The sequence below is a fragment of the Sorex araneus genome, chromosome 2, assembly GCF_027595985.1.
Source record: "Sorex araneus isolate mSorAra2 chromosome 2, mSorAra2.pri, whole genome shotgun sequence".
In the NCBI taxonomy this organism is placed as follows: Eukaryota; Metazoa; Chordata; class Mammalia; order Eulipotyphla; family Soricidae; genus Sorex; species Sorex araneus.
This window is the reverse complement of record NC_073303.1, coordinates 252287572-252315433: the sequence shown is the minus strand read 5'-3', so window position 1 is coordinate 252315433 and position 27862 is coordinate 252287572. Positions and strand designations below refer to the sequence as shown.

At 54.3% G+C, this 27862-nt stretch overlaps 1 protein-coding gene and 1 non-coding gene across 3 annotated transcripts in view; one reads left to right on the top strand and one right to left on the bottom strand.

The window, feature by feature from the left end:
- Positions 1–27862, bottom strand: part of SLIT3 (slit guidance ligand 3) — a 517570-nt gene that overhangs the window by 390723 nt on the left and 98985 nt on the right. For both annotated transcript variants that reach the window (XM_055125249.1, XM_055125250.1), the window contains one exon: positions 10421–10492. In XM_055125249.1, coding sequence (XP_054981224.1) covers positions 10421–10492 — 72 coding nt within the window. The remainder of the gene's footprint in view (positions 1–10420; positions 10493–27862) is intronic.
- Positions 12924–13050, top strand: LOC129403097 (small nucleolar RNA SNORA77). The gene has a single exon (XR_008629075.1). It is a non-coding gene; the product is annotated as a small nucleolar RNA SNORA77 (small nucleolar RNA).

The following is a 27862-nucleotide window of genomic DNA, read 5'->3' as shown; positions in this document are numbered from 1 at the left end:
GTTCTGTGTATGTTTCAATCAAAAGCTGACTCACTCATGAAAAATTTGGGCCCCAGAGCCCTGGATATGTCAGTGAGGGGGTATATCATCAACCAAGAGCTGGGCACTCTAGTGAGCCAACCAAGGGGAGCGTTTTTTTGGCCATGCAACAGGCAGCGCCAATCCAAAGGGGGTCGGATTTCTAAGCAGGTTTCATCCCCATCAGAAGGTTGAGCAGAATTAGAGAAGAGAGGATGGGAAGACACACCATGAATAAAACATTAAAATATTATTCTAAACCATGAATCAAAAAGCTTGGGTCCAAAACACCACATACAGGCAAGGAGCGTGAAATTTACTTAAACTTCTCCATTTCTATTTGGTTTGGACAGTGCGGTGTTATCATAGTTTTGCTGTTGTTAATACTGTGTCAACACTTTCATTACAAGCTTCAATCTCCAGGACTTTGTAAATGGCCTCCAAACCTTATAAATGGAAATTAGTGTTCAACATCCAGGAGACTTGAACCCATAGTTAATGCAGAAGAGAGCCAAAAAGAGAGACTGGGTGTGTGTGTGTGTGTGTGTGTGTGTGTGTGTGTGTGTGTGTGTGTGTGCGCGCGCGCATGCGCACTCACACTCATGCATGTGTGTGTGCTTTTAAATCACACTAGAATTTGGGGACATCAAATTAAAGTGCTGCTTGCCCCCCGGAGAGATTCCCAAATGCTGGTTGAGAATGAAAGAATGATTACGTTCTTTAGAAATCTTTCTGCTGTTGCTGAATGTGGTTCGAGAAGAAATATTTCCAGATTATTAGATGTGGGTACATTTGCATCATCCAGGCGACTGAAGAGGATGTGTCTGGGGTCTGCCTACCTCAAAGGGCTGATCTTTTTTGATACACAATGTGGTATTTCCCTGACATGTTCAGTTCCCTAGACAGTTCCTAGCCCCCAGATGAGGAGATGGTGGATCTCGGGGCCTTGGGGAAGGCTGGCCTCTATGTCTCCCGGCACTTAGTCTGGAGATCCTGACCTTCGTGAGGCTCCAGTGATGGCCACCGAGCCCGCCGCACACCCAAGGTGCCGAGAGCACACGAGGGTCTATGCAGGGAGAGCCCCTGGTGCGTCTCCCTGCCCAGGAAGCCAGAGGAGAGCTAGGTGACGGGAGATGCAAGCTCACAGCCCCGGGGCTCCAACGAAACACATCTTGTTCAGTATGACACCCCAAGGACAAGAGCAGCGGTGACACGCACACCCACCGTGTCCCCAACAGGGAAGTGACTGAGCTCCGGGTATCACTGACTGTTGGTTTCTCAATTTTTTCCCCCAACTTGCTCTTTTCGCACACAACACAGGGTGCCTAGAAGTGCAGTGGCTTTGGCTGGGTGCGGAAGGACGGGTTTTGTTTTGCCCTCGGCTGTCTTGGGAGGTTTGGAGTTCCCTGTTCTCACCAGCGCCCAGGGATTCTTTCTCGCCAATGTTCAGTCTGACTTCCTCCCAGGGTGGTCCTTCTTGCCACGGTCGCCCGTGGCCTGATTCTGGAGTGGTTTAACCCTTCACACGCATCTTCAGAGCATCACCACGGAAACCCCGCCAAGGAGACCGGGGTAACCCTGACATTTGAGCCAAAGAAATAGTAAATCCATGAAATCACTTAAGCCATCCTTCCAAAGAGAGGGAGACTCAGAATATTTTATGCAGCACCCTATAAGAAACTCATTCCGTGGAATGTTTCGCATTCCAGCCCATGGTTTATTCCCCCTACATCCCCGCCGGTAATATCAACCAGATGTGGCAGAGAAGGCTGTGCAGAACTGTAAAAATCACAAGCATATTCTGCAATTGCAAGGCATTGTAAAGTCGCAGCTTGGCCTGGCCTGCCTGCTTTCTTGAGAGAATTTTTATTTTGAAGTTTCCAAGTGGCAGAACGCTGTTCGTGCGACTATTACCGGATGACTCTCCAGAAGTCTTCTGTTGGCCCAAGCAGCTTCAGGAGCTTCAGAGAACAACTCTGCTAACTTCATACACTCCGAGAAATTTCGGAAGACTCCACGAAAACAAGCACCGAAGTTAAAATGATTCCTTTTTAATAATTCAGATCGAATGCCTTGGGTCTTGGATAGGAACACGCACTCATTTACGCTCACATCCGCCTCCAAGTCGAGAATAGGAAGCCCTAAAAGCTGCAGAGCCTGAAGACTATCCCCCAGCCCCTCTTCTTCTAGTGGACTTTCAGGAAGCACACGGGAAGGCAGGAAAACACATAAAACTCGGGGTTAGAAAAACCTGGGGGGCTTATGGTGAGTCGGTTCGCCTCCACAAGCTTCTGATTCAACATCTGTGCAGTGGGCATGATACCAACTTTGTGGAAAGACACCCCCCACATCCCCAAATATGCAGCTGAGCAAGATGCTGAGGGCACTGTCAGGGCTCAAGAGATCTGTGGTTCTCTGCCTGCTTCCAAATCCCCACGGAGAACAACGCCCCAAGGACGTGCGTGGGTATTCCTCAAGGTACACCCGCTGGACGGCACACACGCAATCACCTTGATGCCTCTTTTCCGTGACCCCTCAGTCCACCCTGCTCTAGGGTGCTGGTTGTCGTGGGGACACAGGGTGGGGGGCGGTCTTCTAACTAGTACCTTAGGGGCATTTTTCTATCTGCCAAGTTGGAAACCTGCCGCCTGTGAGCCCCCTGCTGTGAAGGTGTGCTTGGGGGCCAAGAGCATCCTGGGAGTTAGACACACACACTCTTCCGCCCGCCCCAGGACTACTGAACCAGAAGGCGCCCCAGGACTACTGAACTGGAAGGCGCATTCTATTTTGTTTTTCTAAAGGTTTTAATTGAATCACCCCATACAAAGCTGTTCATGACTGGGTTTCAGCCCTACAGTGTTCCGACACCCATCCATCCACCAGTGTACATTTCCCAGCACCAGTGTCCCCAGGTTCCCTCCCATCACTTCCCTCCTCACCCCTAGCCTGCCTCCTATACCCCTATGGCACTTTCCCTCCTTCTCTCTCTCTCTCTCTCTCTCTCTCCCTCCCTCCCTCAATTTTTTTTTTTTTTGCTTTTTGGGTCACACCCAGCGATGCTCAGGGGTTACTCCTGGCTTTGCACTCAGGAATTACTCCTGGCGGTGCTTGGGGGAACCATATGGGGTGCCGGGGATTGAACCCGGGTCGGCCGCGTGCAAGGCAAACGCCCTAACCGCTGTGCTATCGCTCCGGCCCCCCCTCAAACTTCTTGACTCTCTCTCTCTCTCTCTCCTTTTGGGCATTGTGGTTGGCAATATTGATACTGAAAGGTTATCAAGAATATCCCTTTACCTACTTTCAAATCTTGTCCAGAGTGATCATTCTCAGCTATTATTGTCATACTGGTCTCTTCTCTATCTTACCTACCCTCAGCTACACACACACACACACACACACACACACACACACACACACAATCTTCATACTTGTGATTAGTTCCAACCACTGACCAGTCCTCCTAACCCCTGTTTTCTCTGGCCATAGATATTAGTCTTCTACTATTTATTCATTTTTTTTACATACCACAAATGAATGCAGTCGTTCTGTATCTGTCCCTCTCCTTCTGACTCATCTCACTCAGCACGATACTCTCCATGTCCATCCCATTTGTAGGCAAATTCCTTGACTTCATTTTTTTTTCCTGACAGTTTGGAAGGCTCATTTTTAACAACACTCCCAAGGGTTCATATGCGCAGTAAAGCCAGCCTAGCTTCCGAGCTCTGCAACTCTACGGTAGGAGTCTACGAGACAATTAAAATTACGAGCCTTGTAACCGGCACCACGAATAGCACAACAGCCTTCTGTGCTCAGCCAAAACAAAACCAAGAAAGAAAGAAAAAAAAAAACTTCAGCGGGGGAGAGGAAAGAAGGAAGTTTCCACACCTTCTATCCTGACTGGCACCAGGCCCTCCACAGAGCACCACACCACGCAGAAACACTAAGAGTGACCAGGCACCCACCACGACCTGTTTTCTTGTCACATGGAGTCTGGGCGTGTGAGGTCCAGCTGCCGGCAGACAAGAGAACACATTCCCGTTGTGTGGATCCGGAGCTGCCGTCCTTACCGTGGCACCGACCAGCCAGGGACCGAGGCGTCACTCTTACCCCGAGGGTCTCATTCACACCCAGATCCGTACAGTTCCGAGGCCCCGTTCTCTGCTCTAATCCTGGGCTACCTCAGAGAAACATCACCTCACCTTGCAGAAGCCGATTTCTGGCTGGTGTGGGGACACAGGGCCTGGGTTCCCAGGACTCCGGTATCCGTGTGCAAGAGGGGGACTCCCCCACGCAAGGAATTAAGCCTTGACTTCTCTGGGAGGGAAGCGAGACACACAACTTGCCCCCACCCCCCCATCTCCCCATCCCCTTGCCCACAGCCCCCCGGGTTCCTGGGTCCCGTCTTCCATTCTTTGCAGTGGCCTGGGGATCGACGTCTCGAAAGTCCCTTGCAAGTCCACGGAGACCGTGAGTGACGATGGGTCTGACCCCCAGGGGCGTTTTCTAAAGCCGCCCAAACCTCCCATTACCGAGTGCGGAGGGTCTGGAGGCGTCTGTCTTGCGGGGGCCAGAACGGCTTCTTCAGCCACAGGGCCTGGAACCATCTGCCCAGGTTTAGCCGTTTCTTTGAATCCAGGACAAGTGAGTGGGACCCTCCACGCACCGCCCCCCCCCACCCCCAACCCTAGCAGCCTGCTCAGCCTCATGGAACCAAGTCGAATTCTGACGGAAACAGTTCAGAGCACTGCGTCTCCCGTCGGCTTCCAAAGCTCGCCCCGCTGGAGAAAAGCAGAGGGCCTCTAACTACTGTCTACAACTCCTGCCTCTCTAGGGGATTTCTGGTGACCTAACTACTCCGTTGTTCTTCCTGCACTAGCATACGCCTCAGAGACCTGGGCCCTATGCAGACAGGATGAGAGCACTATTCGGGTATCCCAAAGAGGAATCGAAAGAGCTATGCTTGGAGTATCACGTCTCACTCAAGCGAGAGAAGGAATCCGGAGTTCCGACCTCCGTCGATGGTCAAGAATCAGGGGTGATGTCTCGTTTGCCAAGGCGTCGAAAATCAGATGGGCCGAACACGTAATGCAATTCAGAGATGACCACTGGACTAGAGCTGTTACCGACTGGATTCCACGGGACGTCAAAAGACCGCGTGGCCACCCACCTATGAGATGGTCAGACTTCTCAGTCCAAACCCTGAATGAACGGTTTGAGGCTCTTCCTGTTCCTGGAGTGAGCAGATACCATTGGGCTACACTAACATGAGACAGGGACAAATGGAGATGTTACTGGCACCCGCTTGAGCAAACTGAAGATCAACGGGATGACAAGTGACAAGTGACAACTACTCCGTCTCCACATAACTCCAAATCTCCTACTCCCTCCCCAGGCACAGGTCAAAGACAAAGCTGGAAGAGGCTGTGAGAAGAGGAGAAAATTTGCAGCCTACAGACCCTTGTGATAGATGGTGTCCCATCCCACCCCCCCTCAACTGTGACCCAGAGAGGTGTGAGATGGCCATGCCTCAGGGGACCCCTGATGGAGGCAGCATGCAGGCTGTTCTGCTTGGGTACTCCCTGGAACTTCATTGATGGGGAGCCTGAACTCTTTGGTGCTGGTGCTCACACCTCCAACCCCAGGACCTTAGCATATGCCCCACTCATGGCAGTCACCTCCAACAGTTCCTCAGCGCCTTTCTTCATGCTGCTCTGCGCTGTCACAATGCTGAAAGCTGCCTGCGGCTTTAGTTTCACCCGTCCCCATGACCAGAGAGAGCAGGGGTTTCCATTCTCCACCTTCTTGAGGAGGAGCTTGACACCCAGAGAGGTTCAGCGACTAGCCCAAGGACTCCAGCAGGGCCTACCAGTCCCCAGCGTGTCTCACCCTCGGGTTAGGGGCTGCACGGAAGTTAGAAGGAGCGGAGGGGTAGCCCTGATGCTTGAGCGTCTTCTGGTCCAGGTTCAGGCGGCACCTTGCTGAGCGTTTCACAGACAGAAGCCAGGATGCCTAAACCTCAAAGTGCTCCCCAGCTTCTAGGGTTTTATGCCGCGTGTGCTATCTGTGCTTAGGAGGATAAACATACTACCCACCCGTACAAGTAGGGATCGATGGGTCCGACGGAGCCAGGGCTGCCGCGGCCGAGGCCCTGGCAGCGCAAAGTCAGCAAAGAGAGAAGCACGTGGAGGGATACGTTATAAAAAATAAGTTCCCTTTCAGTCCAACTTCAGCTCTCTAAAATAGCAGGGCAGGAAGCTGAAAGGCTTGAATTATTTATGGACGATGGGCCACACCTGGCGATGCTCAGGGCTTACGGCTGGCTCTGCACTCAGGCATCATTCCTGGTGGGGCGCAGGGGGGTCGCAGTGGATGCCAGGGATCGAACAGCCCCAGGTCGGCTGCACGCAAGGCACGCACCTTCCCCACTGGACTATCCCTCCAGCCCGGCTCAAGGGTGCCAAAGCACCCAGACGTGCTTTTCGGTCCTGGTTCCACTGGATCTGCTTATAGGAGTCTGAAGCCGATTCAAGAAGGATTTGCAGGGCTGGAGCGATAGCACAGTGGGGACAGTGTTTGCCTTGCACGCGGCCAACCTGGGTTCGATTCCTAGCATTGCATAGGGTCCCCTGAGTACCGCCTGGGGTAATGGTAATTCCCAAGTGCAGAGCCAGGAGTAACCCCTGAGCATCACCAGGTGTGACCCAAAAAGCAAAAATAAATAAATAAATAAAATAAAAGAAGAATTTGCTCTTTGCAGGATTCTGTGTAAAGGTGAAACAGAAGCTTTGACTAAGGTTCCCAGAGAAGTGCTATTTCTTAGACATCCGGGCGACATGGGCAGGCATGGAAAAATGTGGATTTTAGTTTCCTCTCTTGTAAAATGGAAGTAAGGTGACAGGGAGCAAACTGTAGTAGTGTAGGGGCCGGGGAACCCGCCAGAGCCCAAGCCGATGACCCAAATGCGACTCCTGAATCTGTCGCTGGGGAGTTGCATGGCACGGGAACAATTTAATCAACCTCGTTCAGCTTCAGTTTCTAGCGAATGGCCACGACCGAGGGTCAGGGAACCAGACCAGCGATTTTGGTGCTTCCGGCCAGCACACACTGGCTTACACCGTTTGCTGGTGACCGCCAGGCTTCCAAACATGGCCTGCCAAAGCGAGAGGGCGTGCTCAACCAATTACGAGAACACTGTTATTTTTCAGGGGAGGCCCGTCTCCCCCAGTCTCTGCGAACGGAATGCTTCTCTCCTCTGGGAAACTCATTCCCCAAATGCCGCCAGCAAGTGGGAGGGACACACAACACGGACTTCTCCCTCCGAGGACGCTCGCTGTCGCACTGGTCATAGGAACTCACTCATGGACCAGGCTCGCGAACACCCCCAGGCCTTCTCTGCAGCACTTCGGACAAGGACCCCTCACACACACATACACACACACAAACACACACACACAAACACACACACACACACACACATACACACACATCTACCTTTGCTGGACGAGTGCCCTCCCTGTCCTATGCTTTTGCCAGATGCCATGTGTAGTCTTGGGGGGGAGTCAAGATGAATGGATGGGGCGAGAGGAAGTCTCGAAATCTGAGCCCCTGGACCCACTTGACGCAGTCGTTCCCCAAACCACTCATAACTAATGATGGACTTTGGAGGCATCTGGACCAGCCTCTTGGAGTTAGACAAGCTTTGCTCATGGGTCTGTCGGAGTAGAGGAGCTCTAACCAGGGCCTGGATTCTCAATGGATGTCATCTCCCTTTCTCATCACTTCCTCAAAACATGTCTTATTACACACCCATAGCCTACCTAAAATGTATTTCTTTTCTTTTCTTTTTTGGACAGGCATTCAGTAAGAAGCAGTTTTGGGTCCACACATCTCCTAAGAAAAGAAAAGGCATCGCCTGCCTGCTCTCTGACCCACGTGGCCTGCTAAGGGTATAAGGAGTCAACAGTCCTCCCCCCCACCCACACTTAGCGTTCCTGGGGAAACAGCTCACCATGTAAACTGAGATGCAGTGCTCTTTTAAGACAGAGCCGGTGGCCTATGTATACCCACTCGCGATTGCACCGCTATTGATTTCTAATTTGTACCCTGCTTACTTCCCCAAAGGCCCTGGAGTGGCTGACAAAATAAGACAAAGACACAATAAGGCCATTAAGAAAAATCAAAGATCAAGCCCAGAGAGGGAAAAAAAAGGGGGGGTGGAGGGGGGTTGTTGATTGCAGCCCAAACCTGGGTTAATGTGGTTGCCTCAGTGGGGAAAAAAAGAATTATATTTAGCGCTCCACTTTTTGGCAGGCATTCAGAATGTGTCGTGCTGGGGCCCCTGGATAAATGGGCACCCTTCCCTCGGGGCGGCTAGAACCAGCCCCCCAAAGGAGCTGATTAAACGAGTGAATGAATGAAGGAGTGCAGGGTTAAAGGAATGGCGGATAAAAGAACCCAAGCACCCTGAGAGTTCCACTGATATCCTCAGACCTCTCTCATTCATTCATTCATCATTCATTCATCATTCATTCATTCATTCATTCATTCCTCCATTCGGTCATTTGTGAAGTGCCTGTGCCACACTCTGGGCCGGGCTGGGACACAGAGGTCGCCAGATACCAAGGCAAGTCCGATGCCTGCCTGCCTGGCTGTCGACCTTCGGCCGGAAGCGAAAGCTCGATTCGATTTATCTCAAAACACAAGAAAACACAGAGAAAAACAGTTGGAAACGGAAACAATGAAGGAGAAACAGCAGTTAGCTTGTTGGTCACCTTCACGGGCTCTTGCAAGCCTAGAAAATATAAAAAAAAAAAACCTGCAACGCAGGCCCCGGGGCCTCCTGGTGAGAAGTACCTTGTCGGGGGTGTTAGGAAGCATCTCCCTTGTACACGGGAAAGAAGCGGCCGGCCCCTGAAGCCTGTTATCACCGCCTGAGATTCCTCCTCTGACCAGCCCGGCACAAACGGGCTGAGTGCGGGCTGCGGCTGAAGGTTATGGCTCCCTCACCGAGCAAGAACCCGCAGTGTCCCCCCTGGCCTCCCGCTAACGCCCTGCAGCTGAGTGAACACTAAGCCGCTGTCTCCCTCATGGCTCCCCGGCCCCTCCCGTTCGCCCAGAGAGTGACCCTGGGAGTGTTACGAAGGGCACAGTCTGCATGACTTCATTAAGAGCAGGCAGGAGAGTGCAGTTAGTCCTGGCGGGAGGGAAAGACAGCCGGGAGGGGCGTATTTGGGAAAGAAACTCCACGTGGAACCGGGCTGGTGTCCTACAGGCCCGTTGGGTCTCATTCAGCCCCGCTGGGACTCTGAGCCTGCCACCTCGTCCACCCTCACGTAGAGTCAGCAGGGCGGGGCGAGAGGCACGGCACCTCCCAGACTGACCGAGAGCAGGAGAACTCACGCGAGGAATGAGGTGGGCGGCAACCGGCGGCCCCGGCCAAGGACAGGCAAGCAAGCAAGACCACCAAGACACCAGCCACTCCCGGGCTGCTCTGCTTTTCCGACCACGTTCCCTCCCCAAACGCATTTCTCTGTCCACAGCCTCTGTGTGCGGGAGACAGATCCAAGATTCCTGACGCGGAAGTCATTCTCGACCTCCGGGGCGCACGCCAACGTGTGTTTCCCATGTCCTACCATATCCCGGAGTCTGCGTGCCTCGCGTGACAGCATCAGTAGGCAGGACCCAGGCGGGGCGGGGCGGGGGAGGGTGCAGAGGGGCGGCCCCCTGGAGCTGAGCTGACCCCACGGCACTGGGAGCAGGGCTCGCCCCACTCAGAGTGGAGCCTGGGGGTACCCAGGTTCAGACCACAATCCATGCGGGTCCCTGCCAGCAGGACTCTGAGACTCCGCGCCACGGGGCAGCTGGCTGCCAGTAACTCCCAGCACCCACAATTCAAGAATCACATCCTTCCCCCCAACCCCCCCACCCCGGCCCCGAGAGCATCCCCAGGCATCCGGCTTCCCAGTCTCGGCGCTTCCCCTCCTCAGAGCCGGGACCATTCCGGGAGATTCGGGGGAAACTGAGGCGCTCTTCCCTTGCCCCCCCTCTGCAGAACCCCACACCCGGAGATGCAGAGTCGCCCGGACCGGCCGTCGTCGTCAGGAGCGGGGCCCCGGGCACCGAGGGGCAACCCCAGTGCCCAGATAACAACTCAACTCAGCTGCCACTGCCAGGGCGCTGCCTGGAATACGCTCGGGCCCAGCTTAAGTGGAAGGTGCCTTCCTCCTCCCTCCCACGAGGAGGACAAAGTTCTCAAACCGCAGTCGAGGGGACTTTGGGGACCCCGCCCCGACGTCCCATCCCCGTCTCTCTGCCGAGCGCCACCGCCCACGGGCAACACTCTCCACGAGAACCACACGGCCCCGAGCGTGACGAAGGCGGAGGGGCGTGCGCAGCTACTCACAGTCTGGTGAGTTTCGGCGTGCTCTGGAAAAGCAATTCCGGGAGGACTTGGAGCTTGTTCTTGTTCAGGCGCCTGCAGAGACAAGGAGTGGAAAGATGTCACGGGGACACTCAGTTGGGACCAAGTGGCTTCACAGGCACGGCCCCCACCCATCAGACAAACCTGTCTGCAGAGGCTCCAATCCCCTCCCCCCTCCCCCAATGCTGCAGGGGTCTCAGCTCCTCCGTTGGGGTGGGGCTGGCGGGGAGGTCAGAGTTGCTGGGGGGAGAGTGGGCAGAGGTCATTCCCGGACCCCAGACAAGGCTTCTAAACTCCCTCCCCCCTGCCTCCGGGGTCCAGGCGGCTACTGCCAAATGACAGAACTGCACGGGAACCGGAGAAGACACAAAGTAGCCAAGAACCGCAGAGGAACTGGAGAAGACACAAAGTAGCCAAGCGAACATTCGCCATCCTAGATGGTGCAGGGGTGGTCACGGGGAGGAAGGGCAGGTTGGAGGCGGAGGGAGTGGGTCAAAGGGCATCTGAGCAGCAGCTGGGCGCTCTGGGCCCCGGGCGGACAACTAGCCTAGATGGGCTCATCCCCTCCATCCCCACTCGAAAATTCTATTTTATAACCGTGTTGGGATGAAACAAACATGTTAACATCGGACACTGTGACAGTCGCTACATTCAGAATGATTTTTCCAGTAGATTCTGGGCTCCGGCCCAGCCTAGTCTTCGGGATGTAAATTTTAAATGCTTTGCCCAGTTTGTAGATTTCAGGTGCCCTCCGGTTTGTCTCTGGGATGCAAACTCAAATAGTTGTAGCTCAAGAAAGGTTTCAGTTTGGGTTCTGTATTTCTTTCCTCAGGCCAAAAATGAACGGGCCTGTGGATACGAGGAAACAATACGTGTCTTGCTGCTCCAATGTTCTTTCTGTAACTTCTTTTGATGTTTTTGATGATGTCACTGTATCGCGCCCTTTAGAGGTGACATGATCAATAAAAGGAGATTTCAGGGCTCTCGACCTTTGTCACAGTGTCTGAGAGAACCTGGACCCTCCATGACATTAAAAAAAAAAAAAGAATGATTTTTTTTCCCTTCTTCTAATTTTTTTTTGCCTTTTTTTTTTGCTTTTTGGGTCTCACCTGGCGCTGCACAGCGGTTACTCCTGGCTTTGCACTCAGGAATTACTCCTGGCGGTGCTCAAGGGACCCTATGGGATGCTGGGGATCGAACCCGGGTCGGCCGCGTGCAAGGCAAACGCCCTCCCTGCTGCGCTATCGCTCCAGCCCACCTTCTTCTAATTTTAAAAGAAATGAAAATATATTCACGGGCCTTGGGCACTGCTCCTGCTGTGTGTCGGGGCTAGCTGAGGACCAAACTTCCCCCCTGACCCGAGCTACCCTCACCTCCTGCCCCAAGAATACCCAGTTCTAGCGCCCACAGGAAAGAAAACCACCTGCGGGTGCCCCCACGCCAGGCAGGCTGCTCTTCCCTTGGGACAGCATGGCCACGGAGGCACTGAGCCTCACGGGACCCGGCACCCTTCCCTGATTCTTCTCAGCCTGATCCAGGGCCGCCCACGCCGGCATCCTCGCGCCCCCCCTCCCCATAGAGACCCACACCGCCGCCAGATCTCCCAGAGCACAAAAGCCACGCTGACTGTCTGAGTCAGTTTCCCTGCTAGGCCTGAGCCCTGCCTGGTGCGTCCAGTCCCACGTCAGCGCCCTGGATCCAGGCTCCCTCCACTGCTCCAAGCACACACAGGGTCCCGTGGGTGCGAGTCTGCTCTGCCCCCATGCCCGTTCGGCCCGGGGAAGGAAAACGCCTCAAAGGGCCGGGCAGCTCAGAGACAAAGCCGGGCAGAGCGTGTGGGAGAGGAGACGCGTGCGGCACGGCCCTGAGGGCCTGGTGTGTGTGTGTGTGTGTGTGTGTGTGTCTGCGCACGTGCACAGGTATAGGCTACAACGGGGTTCGAGGGTCTCCACCTGGAAAGCCACAGAAGGGGCCTAGTGCCCTGCCCCAGTGATCTTACACACAAGTGTGTTTCAACTTGTGTTCACACACACGCGCACTCGCGCGCGCGCACACACACACACACACACACACACCATGCGTAAGTCCATGTAAACCGTTTTTAAATGCACAGCTCAGGAGCACTGTGTACACTCACACTGTCGCTCTGAAGACGCCGGCATCCTGCAGAATGAAAGGCTCCATCCATCGCAGCCGCCCCCCGCCCCCGCCGCCCCCGCCCTCTCGTGCACAGTCCCTGGCAGCTCCAAGCCCTTCCTTTGTTTCCGTAACCCTGACAGGTGCTCTTTTATTAAAGGGGCCGGAGCGATAGCACAGGGGGTAGGGCGTTTGCCTTGCACGCGGCCGACCCGGGTTCGATCCCCGGCATCCCATATGGTCCCCCAAGCACCGCCAGGGGTAATTCCTGAGTGCAAAGCCAGGAGTAACCCCTGAGCATCGCCAAGTGTGACCCAAAAAGCAAAAAAAAAGGGGGGGGCGGGGCGTTGCAGACTCACTCTGCACCCTGAGGCAGCACCAAGCATGGGTGCTTTTTCTGTCTGCCACAGAAACATGCCAGGGGCTGGTACTGCTCTGACCTCTCCAAGTGGCGGAGCGGCCATGGGGACAAGGGGTGCTTCCCGGGGGAGCCAGCTGGGTGGAGGTGCCTGAGTGGGTGCAATCAAGACACAGGGTCTAGAGTCACCTGTGCCGAAGGGGCTTCAGAGACCTCCCTGCTGAGGTGGCTGGAGGGTGGTAAGGGGTGTGACATTTGCATGGGGGAGGGGTGAACCCGCTATGGCGTGGCTGTTGGGAGGGGTCAGTGCTTTGTTCTTACTGCACATTCGAGCAGGGGGGGGCAGGTCATTGTCACTGTCATCACGTTGCTCATCAATTTGCTGAGCGGGCACCAGTAACGTCTCTCATTGTGAGACTTATTGTTACTGTTTTTGGCATATCCAATATGCCACAGGGAGCTTGCCAGGCTCTGCTGTGCAGGCGAGATACTCTCGGTAGCTTGCCGGGCTCTCCGAGAGGGATGGAGGAATCGAACCTGGGTGGGCCACATGAAAGGCGAACGCCCTACTGCTGTGCTATCGCTCCAGCCCACTGCACATTACAGAGAAAAACAAAACAAAATAAAGGGAGCGAGGGGAGTAGGGGGGGTCTCCACTATGCCAAGCACAGGCTCTGGCCTTCAGAGCCCGACAGGCATTCTTCTGGATTCTGCCTCCCCGCCCCCCCCCCCCGGCATCCACTCGGTGCATTCCCGGAGTTTAGGGAGAAGGCCAGGGGAGCTGAGAGCAGAGGGCGGGAAGGCGATGGGGAGACGGGGGGGGGGGGGTCGGAGGCCCAGTTGTCACGTATAGCAGTCAGTGGCAAGCCCCCTGAGGACCACGCCACCCTCCACACTGGAGAAGACACAGCGGCTCGAGTGGGTTAGGCCTGGGGTGGGGGGTCTGGCCGAGCTTTGCTCTTACTGGGGGACCCCAACGGAGTTGTGACAAGTCTCTGAGGGACTGAGTAAGAATAAATAAGCACGGGGCTCGTTCCCCCTGGGCTGAGAGCACGGCGAGAAGGCAGCAGGCCGAGTCCCAAGTGCAGGGATGGTGGGGTCTTATAAATATCCCAACCCCACCGACAGGGACCCCCTCTGGGAGCAGCAGAGCCTAGGGTGCTGGGAGGCGGTAGAGGCGGGGCTCGAACCCTGGTGGTCCGGCTGCAGAGCCAGCCCTGCTGGCCTTCTCCTTTCCCTTTCTTCTTTCTCCCTTGGCGCTTCCTTTCATCCAAGGTCACCACCTCCTCCACCCTAGCCCGAGGAACGTCTCCCTCCCCGAGAAGACTGTCGTGGAGGTCCCTCAGGTCCCCAAGGCAGAGCCGCCGTCTCTCTCGCGTTGTGGGCCTGTCTGGAACCACCCTCTATTGTCACAGCTGCACAAAGCCTGGTGCATTCTGCTCAGACAACCCGACACTCCAGTCTAAGGCAGAAATTCCTAAAATCTGGCCCCCGGCTGCTGCCGGCGTGGGTCGGGGTGTTTAGCGTGCTAAAAGCCTTAAACCAGAGTGGGAGCTAAAAATAAAACCCCCGTTTGGCGCCAAGGCTCCAGCGAGGGAAGGGGAGGAATCGTTTCCAGTTCTTTTTGCTGGTATTTGTGGCTGGACAAAAATAAAAACACAACCGAGTTCAGCCAATGGTGCCCTGCCCGCTGCCTCGTCGGGCCCCGAATGGGGTGGGGTGGGGGGGGGGTTCCAGGGAGGCTGGGCTGGGCTCCATTCCCAAGAGCCTCGGGGGTCTTTCCACTTCGGCTTGGGCGGGCCGCATGCTGGTTCTCCCTATCGCAAGAACTCAGACGTTAGGTTTCCTTTCCAGTTCATTCCAGGAGGTATTCGTGTTTACTTAGTTAACTGAATGGGGGGGGGGGGGACGGGAGTGTGTGTGTGGGGGGGTGGTCCGGAAGGTCTTCCTGGAAGAGGTGAGGAAGGGTGTGGGCTGCAAAGGTGCCCTTCTCTTGGAGCTGCTCTCAGAGCAGTTCTGGAGCAGAAAACGGAGTATGAGGAAATGCGCCCATTTTTGGTTTCCCAAAAAATAGTGGCAATAAGTCTCTCAATGAGAGACGTTACTGGTGCCCGCTCGAACAAATCGATGAGCAACGGGATGACAGTGACAGTGACATTTAAAATTTCATTTTTAGGGGCTGGAGCAATAGCACAGCGGGTAGGGAGTTTGCCTTGCACGCGGTCGACCCGGGTTCGATTCCCAGCATCCCATAGGGTCCCCTGAGCACCGCCAGGAGTCATTCCTGAGTGCAGAGCCAGGAGGAACCCCTGTGCATCGCCGGGTGTGACGCAAAAAATAAAATAAAATTTCATTTTTATAAAATTGCTCCCGTTGATTTATTACATTCACTATTCCAACACCACTCCCACCACCACGACGCCTTCCCACCTCCACTACTTCCGACTTTCCCAACCACTACCGCCCCAGCCTGGCCCCGTAGCAGGCCTGAAATGATTTATTTTGTATTGCCTGTTAGCATGAATGCACGGAGAATGATCAAAACGGATTTCCTTAAGAAAGCAAGTGTGAAGACTGTCGTCTTCCCGCCCTGGAGCCATGCAGCTCTTGTGGAGGAGACGGCCAGCCTGCTCTTTACGTGCTGAGTCTCGTGGTTGCCTTCTACTTTACATCACATCCAACGTGGAGGAAGTGTGCTCTGAAGACTCCGGCCAGAGCGAGGCGGCTGCCCCCACGCCCCCCATCACCGGGCTCCAGAGGGGGGAGTCTCCCTGCCTCGCCCACACTGGAAATAACTGCAGAGCCTGGTTGGAGAGTTAAGACAGATGCGTTCAGCTATGAGGTCCACAGGTAGCACCCGGGCCAGACCAACGACGGGCTGAAGCCCACAGGGGCGACCCCTCTCAGGTCAACACCTTTTCACTTTACTGCCGTAAGAGCGGAGACCACCAAGGTCCAAAGCTCACGGGTTGCTACAGGCTGCAAGGTTGCTCACTCCGTCTTAGCCCCAAGTGGGATGCTTCACAGGCCAACGCCCATCTCTGCGGCCCCATTAAAGCGTCCCTAAAGGTATCAGAGGTTTCTGGCACTTTGGTGAATTTGTCAATGCATTTCACTGTTCATTTCTCCACTTTCCCATTCAACCATTCATCTTTCATCTACCCATTCACTCATCTAGTAATTCACCCACTTACCTAACCACCATCTACCCACCCATGTATCCATCACCCGCCCATCCACTCATCCATCCACCCATCGACCCATTAATCGATCCCCCCACCTGCCCATCCACGTATCTATCCATCCATCCATCCATCCATCCATCCATCCGTCCGTCCGTCCATCCGTCCATCCATCTGTCCGTCCATCCATCCATCCATCCGTCCATCGTCCATCCGTCCATTCATCCATCCGTCTATCCATCCATCCATCCGTCCATCCGTCCATCCATCTGTCCGTCCATCCATCCATCCATCCGTCCATCGTCCATCCGTCCATCCATCCATCCGTCCATCCATCCATCCATCCATCCGTCCATCGTCCATCCATCCATCCGTCTATCCATCCATCCATCCATCCGTCCATCCGTCCGTCCATCTGTCCGTCCATCCATCCATCCATCCGTCCATCGTCCATCCGTCCATCCATCCATCCGTCTATCCATCCATCCATCCATCCATCCATCCGTCCGTCCATCTGTCCATCCATCCATCCGTCTATCCATCCATCCGTCCATCTGTCCATCCGTCCATCCATCCATCCATCCGTCCATCGTCCATCCGTCCATCCATCCATCCGTCTATCCATCCATCCATCCATCCGTCCATCCGTCCGTCCATCTGTCCATCCATCCATCCGTCTATCCATCCATCCGTCCATCTGTCCATCCGTCCATCCATCCATCCGTCGTCCGTCCATCCATCCGTCCGTCCATCCATCCATCCATCCATCCATCCATCCATCCATCCATCCATCTGTCCATCTGTCCATCCATTCATCCATCCATCCATCCACCCATTCATCCATCCACCCATCCATCCGTCCCTCCCTCCCTCCATCCATCCACCTTCATTCCAGCTTTTCAATCATTTTATTTAAATAAACAAAGACCACGAAGATGTGCCCCCTCCTCTCAGAATGTGGGGGAGGACACAGCCACGGTGGGTGTGGGGAAGCTGGGCCGAGTGTTACGGGGTCAGAGTGGAAACAGCTAGTCCGGGCAGCCTGGGGATGAAGCTGGAGGACCCGAAGGTCCCTGGGAGCTGGGATCTCTGGGGTGGAAGGTTCTGGAAGGGCAGGGCCTTGCTGCTCAGCCAAGAGGTGGGATTCTGTGGCGTCACAAGCCAGAGAGTCCTGGACTGAAGCTGTTTCTCTCCGTTGCTCCCCGGAGGATCTGCCGGCCTCACACACTCATGGTTTCCTATCATGTCAAATTCAGGCCTTTCTTCCTATTTTGCAATTTTTTTTTTGGCCTTTTGGGTTACACGCAGTGATGCTCAGAGATTACTCCTGGCTCTGCACTCTGCGCTCAGAGGACCCTATGGGATGCCAGGGATCGAGCCTGGGTCAGCCGCGTGCAAGCAAACGCCCTCCCTGCTGTTCCATCACTCTGGCCCCTAGGTCACATTTTTTTTTCTTTTTTGACATTGCAGCTTGATACAACTTACATCCTTTCAGTTATGGAACCTGATTTGTGATGGCCGCTGGGTTTCAGCACTGGGCTGCTCTGAGACGGATCCCTGAAGGGCAGGAAGAAAGTCTGACTCCCAGAGTTCCTCTCAGCTGGGAGACTGCTCTCGGCATCACGATTCTGTTTTATTAAAATTATTTCTCGTGTTTTTTTTTTTCCAGTGGCAGCTTTACTTAGAATTGCATCAAGGGGCCAAACCACAATTTACTGCGCTGGTTCTGAAGAACGCTGACCTGAGTCTTGTCTCCCGTGGAATTCATCATTTGCTCAGTGACATTTATGTCGGCTTCTGCCGGCTCTGAAAGTCTGTTATTTTTAGCGTGTGACTTCATAATGCCCTACTAGTAATTTATAAAGGAAACTTTTACTTTCTGACATTTTCTGTAGGAAAAATAACTCTGTTGTTTCAAGTCTACAATTCTCTTCCTAAGCAGTTTTCCTCCTCGTCGCTGAGTTGTTTGAGCACCATTTTTTTATTAAAAGGGAGCTTAAAGTTTATTTTTGGAAGACTAATTATTATGTAGGAGCAGAACCCGTATCTCAGAAAGTTACCTGAGAGGTTTTTGCAAACTGCCAGGGCGGTGTGGTGCCTCTCTGGGCTAAGGAAGTGGCTAATGGTGATCGTCTCTGTGTCTGTCATCGTCAGAAAGACACGAGATTTATTTCTCCTTACGAATGACTATTGATCAGCAAGGGTCGGAGCAGCGGCAAGCAAACGCCCGCATCTCATGGATGCAATGCAGAGGGCCTGACCTCCACGGCCACGTGCAGGGCCTGTCCATCACCAAATCACGCAAAACCAGGGTCTCGGAGGAGGGAGGGAGGCAGAGGTCACCCCCGCCATCCACTACGCTTTGTAGCTTTTTCTTTTTTTTTTAAATTGAATCACCGTGAGATGCAGTTACAAAGCTTTCGTGATTGAGTTTCAGTCATCCAACAATCGAGCACTCATCCTTCCACCAGTGCAAATTTCCCACCACCGATGTCCCCAGTATCCCTCCCGCCATCCCTATCCCATCTCCCTTCCCCCCTCCCTGCCTCTTTGGTAGGTGCTTTCCTTCTTACTCTCTCTCTCTCTCTCTCTCTCTCTCCTTTGGGCATTATGGTTTGCGATACAGATACTGAGAGGCCCTCACGTTTGGTCCTTTATCTACTCTCAGCGCACACCTCCCATCCCGAGCCGTCCCTCCAACCATCACTGACTTAGTGGTCCCCTCTCTATCCCACGTGCCTGGCCGCCCTTGCACCTTCCTCTGATCAGGGTTTCTGGCTGAAGCTCCTCTCCCCTCGAGGAATCCTGTAGGCCCTGCTGCCAGGCCGCAGCCGCAGTTGTTCAGCCGGGAGTCAAGGGAAGGTGTGACACAGACTGCATCTGCCGGTGGGTTTGAGGTGAGGTGTGGGAGTGAAGGGACTCAAGGGTGATGCCGGGTGCCAGCCGGTGCACGGGAAACTTCAGAAATTGTTGCTACCGTCGATGAGGGAGTAGGGTTGGGGGCGGGGCAGACTTGGACACATGCCTGTATACTTCTCTCTCTCCCGGGTGGGTCCCCAGCAGACAACTGGATGTGCAGTTGTGAATGGGTGTGCAGTGAGGGATAAGGCCAGGCCAGGAAGCTAGAGCTGCCAAGGGAGAAGAAGAGGAAGAAAAAGGAAGAAAGAGGAGGAGGAGGAGAAAAAGGAAAGGAGGAGAAGAGAGGAGGGTGAGGAGGAAGAAGAGAGGAGGAAGAGGAGGAGGACGTGGAGGAGGAGATGGAGGAGGAGGAGGAAGAAGGGGAGGAGGAGGGGAGGAGAAGGAGGGGGAGGAGGAGGGGGAGGAGGGGGAGGAAGAGGAGGAGGAGGGAGAGGGGGAGGAGGAGGGGGAGGAGGAGGAAGAAGAGGGGGAGGAGGAACAGGGGGAGGAGGAGGAAGAAGAGGGGAAGGAGGAGGAGGAAGAAGGGGAGGAGGAGGGGGGAGGGGAAGGAGGAGGGGAAGGAGGAGGAGGAGGAAGGGGAGAAGGAGGGGAAGGAGGAGGAGATGGAGGAGGAGGAGGAAGAAGGGTGAGGAGGAGGGGGGAGGGGAAGGAGGAGGGGGAGGAGGAGGGGAGGAGGAGAAGGTGGAGAAGGAGGAGGAGGAGGGGAGGAGGGGGAGGCAGTGGCAGCACTGGGCCTTGGTACCGCCTAGCGGAGATGCGGGAAGGAGAGCAGAGGCATCAGCATCCATGTGGGGAGAAGAGAAGCCCGCGGGGAGAGTCAGTGAGGAGAGGGCTCGGTGGGGAGGGAGGGGAGAGGAGAGACGGTGTCTCGATGCTGCTGGAGACCCAGGAGGTGAGGGAGAGGCTGCAGAGATGTGGGACATAGGAGAGAACCCGGATAGAGGCCCAAGGGGGCGAGAGGAGAAAAGCCAAGAGAGAGGAAGAGCGGGGGGGGGGGGGGGGCTCTGCCATAAAGGGGTGTGGCCCGGGCGGCAGCCAGCCCAGACACGGAGCCTAGACTCAGCTGCTTCCATGTCTCCAGGGTAGGGGGAGCTTCCACGCGTGTGTGCATTTTATTGGCTGATGGGAATGGCCCCGAAGGAGTGGCTGAGGGTCGGGCTGTTAGAATGAGGCTCCCGAGCGAGGCAACAGGGGAAGGTCAAGGGCAGGAGGGCCGGCGATGACCTATGACCATGACTTGTGACCTGGGCAAGAGCTGAGAAGGGCAGGGTGAGCCCTCGGGTCTGGCAGCTGCCGGCAGCGGGCCCGGGCCAGGGTCACCCTGGCTACTCTCTCCCTGGAACAGGAGGCCAGGGCCTGGGCGAGGGCGGAGAGAATGAGGTGTTGGGTGACTGAGGAGAGAAGGTGAGAGAGGCCGGGGCGGGGTGGGGGTTGCTGGCAGGGGGAACTCGAGGTCCCTGGAGGTGAGCAACCCCGAGTTGAAAGCGAGATCCGTCAGCGGAAGCACGTGTTTATTCCTCGGTCACGGCCAAGGAGCCTGGGCGAGAGGGTGCAGACAATCCAGGACTGGAACCTCAGCCAAGGTCAGGGTCTACCCAGGTAACTGTGAGGGAGGGACCCGGGCGGGGGGGAACGTGCCTCGTCATCATGAAAACGGGCCCTGAAAAGCCCAGCTGGTGGGGGCTGGAGCGACAGCACAGCGGGGAGGGCCTTTGCCTTGCATGCGGCTGACCCCGGGTTCGATTCCCAGCATCCCATAGGGTCCCCCGAGCACTGCCAGGAGCAATTCCTGAGTGTATGAGCCAGGAGTAACTCCTGTACAATGCCAGGTGTGACAAAAAAATAAATGAAACACATGCAGGTGGAGAAAGTGAAGGAGGCTGTCTGCGTGTGTATGGGGGGTGGGGGGCTCCCCCAACTCTCCCCCTCCACATTCATTTCCTGGAATCCCCAGAATGATCAGCAATTGGGTGGGGCCTTCGGGAGCCCTCGTGAACGGAACTGGGGCCGTTTCGAGAGACTCCGGGGCCTTTTCAAGAGCCCTTGCCTCTTCCGCCGCCGGCGCCGGGGACGCGGTGAGAAGTGGGTCATCTGCAGTCCTCAGGAGGGCCCTCGACAGAGCCCGGAGGGGGGTGGCCTGGCGGCCCTCAGGGCTGCGAGGGGCACCGGCTGTCCGAGACGAGCTACTCAGCCTGGAATCCTTCGCTACCGTGTCCTGCGGGGGCTAAGACAGACGTCGCCAGGTGGGGGAGGGCCCGTGAGCGGGGGACGAGTCAGGGGCTCAGAGGCCCCTACAGAGTCCGAGAGCTCACAGAGCAGGGGGCAGGGGGGACCCTGTAAGCACAGCTCTGGACACCGGGCAGGCCCTGAGCAGCCCACGGTCAACGCCAAGCCTTTTTTTTTTTTTTAAACATCAGTGCATCACATTTTATTTATTTTTTTCTTTTTGAGTCACACCCAGCAATGCACAGGGGTGACTCCTGTCTCTGCACTCAGGAATTACTCCTGGCGGTGCTTGGGGGACCATATGGGATGCCGGGGATCGAACCCGGGTCGGCCGCATGCAAGGCAAACGCCCTCCCCGCTGTGCTATTGCTCTGGCCCCTCAACGCCAAGCCTTTAACCAGGAACCAAGAGAAACATCCGCTAGGCAGCTATGAGGACGGTCCTCTCTCTCTCTCTCTCTTTTTTTTTTTTGTCTTTTTGGGTCACACCTGGTGATGCTCAGGGTTTCCTCCTGGCTCTGCACTCAGGAATGACTCCTGTCGGTGCTCAGGGGACCACATGGGATGCTGGGAATCGAACCCGGGTTGGCCACGTGCAAGGCAAATGCCCTACCCGCTTGTGCTATCGCTCCAGCCCCAAGGATGTCCCTCTCTTACAGTGACCCCAAAGCCCGCACGTGCGGCAAAGCTGGGTCTGAATGGGATGGTCCGACACATCCCGCCACAGACCTCTAGAATGGGAGCTTGGCGCAGGAGACAATTCCTCAGCTCCCAATTCTGTCCCCCCTATTCGGAGAGCTGCAGAGGACACGTGAATTCAAAATTCATCACTGAGTGAGTCATGCGACCTTAAGTCTCTTGCCTTCCCTAATGTCTCGGAGTTGTTGTGTTGTTGTTGTTGTTGCTGTTCATATGGAAAATGGGAGTAATGATACCTAAGAGAATAGCCACTCAAGCATCAAGCGCTGTGGGCAGAACCGGGGGAGGTTCTCTGCCTCGCTGCAATTCAGAAGGTGGAATAGTTTCTAGCAGCCCAGTCCGGGTTCGAGAAATACTGGGTCTGACGGGCCAGCTGGGTGGTTGAACGAGCACTGTGAGTGAGCGGACACTCAATTCGACCTTCCCCCACAGACGAGGTAAGAAAGACGAGAAGGACAATCAACGGGGTGAAAAATGGAGCGCCATGAGTTCACTCTGCAGAGTGATCCCAGTTTTCCCACGCTGGCGTTTACTTCCAGCTTGTTGGAAATGGAGTATCTGGTTCCAGCCCTCCCGGGGCACTGCAAGGAGGTGACGGATGGCTGGCAAACCCAACGGCACGGACGGAACACTGGCTGCTGTGCTCGAGAGAGTCTGGGCGTTAAGTGCAGCAAGAAGCCCAGACCACGCATGGGTGAAGGCACAAACCGATTAAAACCCGAGAGGGAGTGAGGGTCCCACAGGGGTTCGAAGTGGGGTAGGGTACCTGAGTAAGATCTTTACCTCGGTAAAGTGACAGATGCTGAAAGGAAAAGGCAGGGAGGGGACTCTGAAACTCTCTCGTCTGCACTTCTGGGCATAACTCTGGGGAGGGTTAGGCGGGGGGCATGGCAGGAACCAAGGATTCCTCAGTCCATCCTGCTCCATGGAAGCGTGCCTCAGTAGGACACGATCAGGCCAGCAGGAGCCCAAGGTTAACGCCAAGTCCCCTCTAACCAGGAACCGAGAAGAACAAAACCATTCGGCAGGTAGGAACATTTTCCTTTCGCAGTAACCCCGAACAATGCAGCAAAACTGGGTTTACACGGGAGGGTCTGAGCATGTCCCACCACTGCCCTTCCTGTTTCTGGATTGTTCTAGACTCTCCAGCTGGGTCTCCCAACCAGTCTCAACACTTGCTGCTTGTTCCAGCCCACAAGTTGGGAACGGACAGACGCAAACTGAAGGAGAAATCCTCTGGCTGGCGGATGTCACAACGGGCAGGTGCCACTGGGCACGCGTTTTCTGGAAGTTCATCCCTCGGTTAATTTATTTTCTTTTTGAAAAGGATCCTGTTTGAACCCACTGGCTTTTATTTATTTATTTTTTTTGTTGTTCTGAGAAAGTTTAAAGTTGAAAAAAATAAAGAGAAATGAAAAAAAAAAAAAGAGGTCTGACAGCAAAAAAAGAAGAAAAAAAATTCCAACATTCCAAGCTTGCGAATGACAAATTCCCCTTTCATTTTTGCTCTCAACCCTCACACACTGCAAGACGTGTTAATGACGGCGCTTCTCTGCGTGTTTATCTAGGTATCTACTATATGTCTAACAACAACGAAAATAGAGCCTTTAAACCTTCTCAGGCATGAGCCAAGGAATGTAGAATAATTATCTGTGACCAATTCTCATCTATAACTAATTAGAATTTTACTTTCTCATAGCATTTCCTTCCTTGTTCAGGTCCAAGATTGTGTGTGTGTGTGTGTGTGTGTGTGTGTGTGTGTGTGTGTGTGAGCATGTGTTTTGCTTCTTTTTCCCTAGAGAAGGAAGCTACCTGGCTATATTTAGAACTGTGGGGTGAAAAGGGAAACTGGGGGTAAGAGGAGAATTTTCAGATTACATTATTGCTTTGATCTGATTGAATCTTCTTCGCTTAATTCCTTTCCTTGAGTGATTTTCCAGCGCGGGGAGGGCTTCCCAGCCCTCTGGCTATTGCATTTGCCTTGAAATCTGCAGAATAGTTTAAGCGTCCCCGATCACCTCTCACTCCCACCTCGGGCGAGCAGTTCTCCGTCCTCGCTTTGGCTTTGAGATCCCATCCAAACTCTTCGGCATCGCAAACTGAATCCCAGATGTTCACTTAGCAAGAAATAAGTGAATGACCCACACTGCGGACTGAACTGGTGATCTTCACAAATAGATTCCAGGTGTTGGCATCTGGATGGCTCTCTCTCTCTTTTTCTCCAACACACACACACACACACACATGCACACACTCATGCACGCCACCACGAAAATAATTCGACACATCTCCACATCTCAGTTGAGCTGATGTAGATAGACTAGACAGAATTAGTTGTCTAACATGAATTTCATCTCTAAGGTCCCAAACAGCGTCAAAGAACTCCAGACACAGAGCCTTCTCTACCTTCGATAATCAAAACCATGATGCCTTCGGTGTTTAAAAATCAGCTTAGCACAGCGGGCAGGGCGTTTGCCTTGCATGCGGCCAACCCGAGTTCGAATCCCAGCATCCCATAGGGTCCTCTGAGCACCGTCAGGGGTAATTCCTGAGTGCAGAGCCAGGAGTCACCCCTGTGCATCGCTGGATGTGACCCAAAAAGCAACATAAATAAATAAATAAATAAATAAATAAATAAATAAATAATAAATCAGCTTAGCAGGCCTTGCTGTGATTGACCCAGGTTCAATCCTCAGCCCCCCATATGGTCACAACCCCAGGAGTGAGCCCTGAGCAAGGAACTAGGAGTTACATCCTGAACACTACCAGGTGTGATCCCAAGACAAAATAATAATAATAATAATAATTAATAATAATAAATTAAATAAATAGATAAAACCAGGTTAGGCCTTAGAGACCCCAGGATAGCCAACTACCGTGATTGGCACCCATTTTCACTGCCAACCTCAATCACTTCCTGTGTTTCCTATGCAAATCATCTTATGGCATATCTAGCAAGTGCCAACCGTGTGCCAACCTGGAGCAAGCAAGATAGGAAGGAAAGCGAAGAAAGCAAAAATCTCTGATCTCAAAACCACACGGGGATCCTCTTGAAATAGTACAACACAAGTCACTTAATGCATAAACTAATTAAGAGACTCAGGCCAGGGGCCGGAGCAATGATGGTACGGCGGGTATGGCATTTGACTTGCACGCAGCTGTTCTGGGTTTGGTTTCCAGAGCACCATCAGCAATGATCTGAGCGCAGAGCCAGGAGTAAGTCCTGAGTATGGCTGGGTGTGGCCCAAAAAGGAAAAGAAAAAGAAAATTCAGGCCAGAGACATCGCTCTTAGTTAGAATAAACATTGTGTATGGGCGAGGCCCTGGTTTGGTTTCCAGAGCACGAAAACAATCTAACACATATTTTAAAAGCCAAGTTTACTAACCGGCCATTGGGTAATGTTCGCTGGGACACAGAATCCAGCGAGATCCTCCTTAAAGGGGTCACAGTCTGGCAAGAGGGGCCAGGCACTGTCACATGGGGTGACAGAAGAAGCTGGGAAATGGAACGATGGTGGAGAGGGATACTGCCTGCTCTAGAGGCAGGCTGGGGGTCAGGAGGGAAACTGAGGCCACTGATAGAGGGAAGTGGGCCTGGGTAAAGGGGTGTGTGCTGGAACACCGTGTGCCTGAAACTCAATCTTGAATAACTCTGTTATTCATGGCAACGAAAAAAAATTTTTTTAATTATTAGTTTTAAAAAAGCTGGCAAATGGAAACCAGGGCAAATGTGAGAACAGACGGTCAAAGGCACTGAGGCGGGACAGTTCAGAACGAGTACTGTGCTCTGGCGCAGAGTAAAGGATAAAGAATCCCCTGGTGGTGGTGGGGGCCAGAGCGATAGTCCAGCAGGGAAGGCGTTTGCCTTGCACACACGGCTGACCCAGGTTCGATTCCCAGCATCCTATAGGGTCCCCGAGCACCGCCAGGAGCAACTCCTGAGTCCAGGAGTAACCCCTGAGCATCGCTGGGTGTGATCCAAGAAGCAAAAAATTAAAAAGGAATCCCCTGGTGGGCACAGGGGGTTGGAGGGAGAGCTGGACGGACACCGGTCACTCCTGAGTCCAAGAGGCAGAGGAGCCACAAGAGAGCTGGACAGGGGGCCCAGAACTGAAGTGGACATTGGGAGCTGGCCGCGAGTGGGCACTCGTGAAGGCGGCCAGCCCAGAAGGCCGTGCAGTGACACGGAGGAACCTTCCAGGTTCTGTGGGCAGAAGCTTCTCTGGGACAGTGCCCAGCGGCCGGCCGAGGAGCAGAGAGGAGAGTGAAGGTGCCTCCGGTGGCCTGAAGCCGCGGGGGCTGGTGGGGAGGGTCTCCCGGGGAGCAGGGATCCCACCAGCAGAGGCCTGAGAGGCCAAAGCACAAGCAGATCTGTTTCACCCAGCAGGCAGTGTCTGGTGCCTTCAGAGCAATCCAGCTCCTCTGCGGCCACGGTGACTCACAATGAGGCCAAGGAAAACGAGCCGAAATGTAAGAGATGGAGGAACGGAAATGTTAAATCATGGTACAAAGGCCATACCGGTTGGCGAAATAAATAAATAAATAAACAAACAAATGATGACAAAAAAGATACAGAAATGAGTGGCATGTGGGCAAGTCTGCTTCTTGGGGACCGGTCTCTGAAATTTCTTGCGCGGGACTGGCATGGAGGAAGGAAGGAATACCAGGGCTCAGGAGGGGCCAAAGAGTTGGGGGGAGAAGCAAGAGTTAGTGGGGAAGAACAGGAAGAAGGTCATTGTGTGTGTGTGGGGGGGCTGTATGGAGGTGGAACAGGAAGAAGGTCGTTGTGTGTGTGGGGGGGGGGGGCTGGATGGAGGTAGAACAGGAAGAAGGTCGTTGTGTGTGTGTGGGGCTGTATGGAGGTGGAACAGGAAGAAGGTCATGACTGGACAAGAGAAACAGGCTGATTGGCCCGAGGAGAATGGCAAGTCACCTGGGAGATCCTGGCTTCGATTCACAGCCGAGATGAGCTGAAGTCAGCCAACCCATGAACCAGAAGTGAGGAAGAATTATTTCTGCATGCCACTGAAATTCTGAGGTTGTCTGCACAGAGGAGAAAAGTGACCGCCACAGAGAAGTTGCACGCACATGGACGGCGGTGTCCCTGACTCTTCTTGCTCCGCACATACTATTCTCCGCTAGAAGCCAACTTGATCTTCTCAAACCCCCCATTCGTCAAGTCATTCCTTCTGCCCAGAACCCCCCAGTGGCTCCTACTTCTCCCAGCATATGGGAAGTTAATGTCCTTGCCCTGGGCTACGTGTCCCCTCCATGAACTGTCCACCCTCCAACCCCTCTAGCCCTCCAAGCCCACCCCTTCTCCTCCCCCACTCTCCCTCTACTTCAGACACAGCCTCCCGGCGAATCTTGGGAGCAGGCTAGGGTCCGGCTTCCCTGGGGCCTGAGCTTTGCCTTCCCCTATTTGGGAAACGCTTATTTCAGATGCTTAAATTACTGACGTCTTGACCTCCCATCTTAAAATTTGAATGAACGATTATCACGGGCTGCTCTGAGAGAATGCAGCATGACGTCTCCTCATGGGTCTCCCGGGGCATGTCCACCATGGCCACTGTCACCGCCTGACACCCGGGCTTCGGCTGTCTGTGTGGCCCCCATGTCAGGGCGTGGCCCTCATCCAACACTCACCCACTTCACTTACCATGCCCACGTGCAGTCACGCATCGTGTACCTTAGGTCTCCAAACTCTCCTCCTCCCCTTTCTATCTGCCAGTTTCCCGACCCAGAATGTTCATGGTCTCCCCGAGAACCAATAAACGCGCTCCCCAGCGCCCAGCTCCCGCCACTCTTGCCCCTGGCCTTCAGTTAAATCCACCCTCCATGTTTCAGGCCAAACACTCTCCTGCGATGACGAGTCTAATTAGGTGGCTTCCCTGTGGAAACTCTT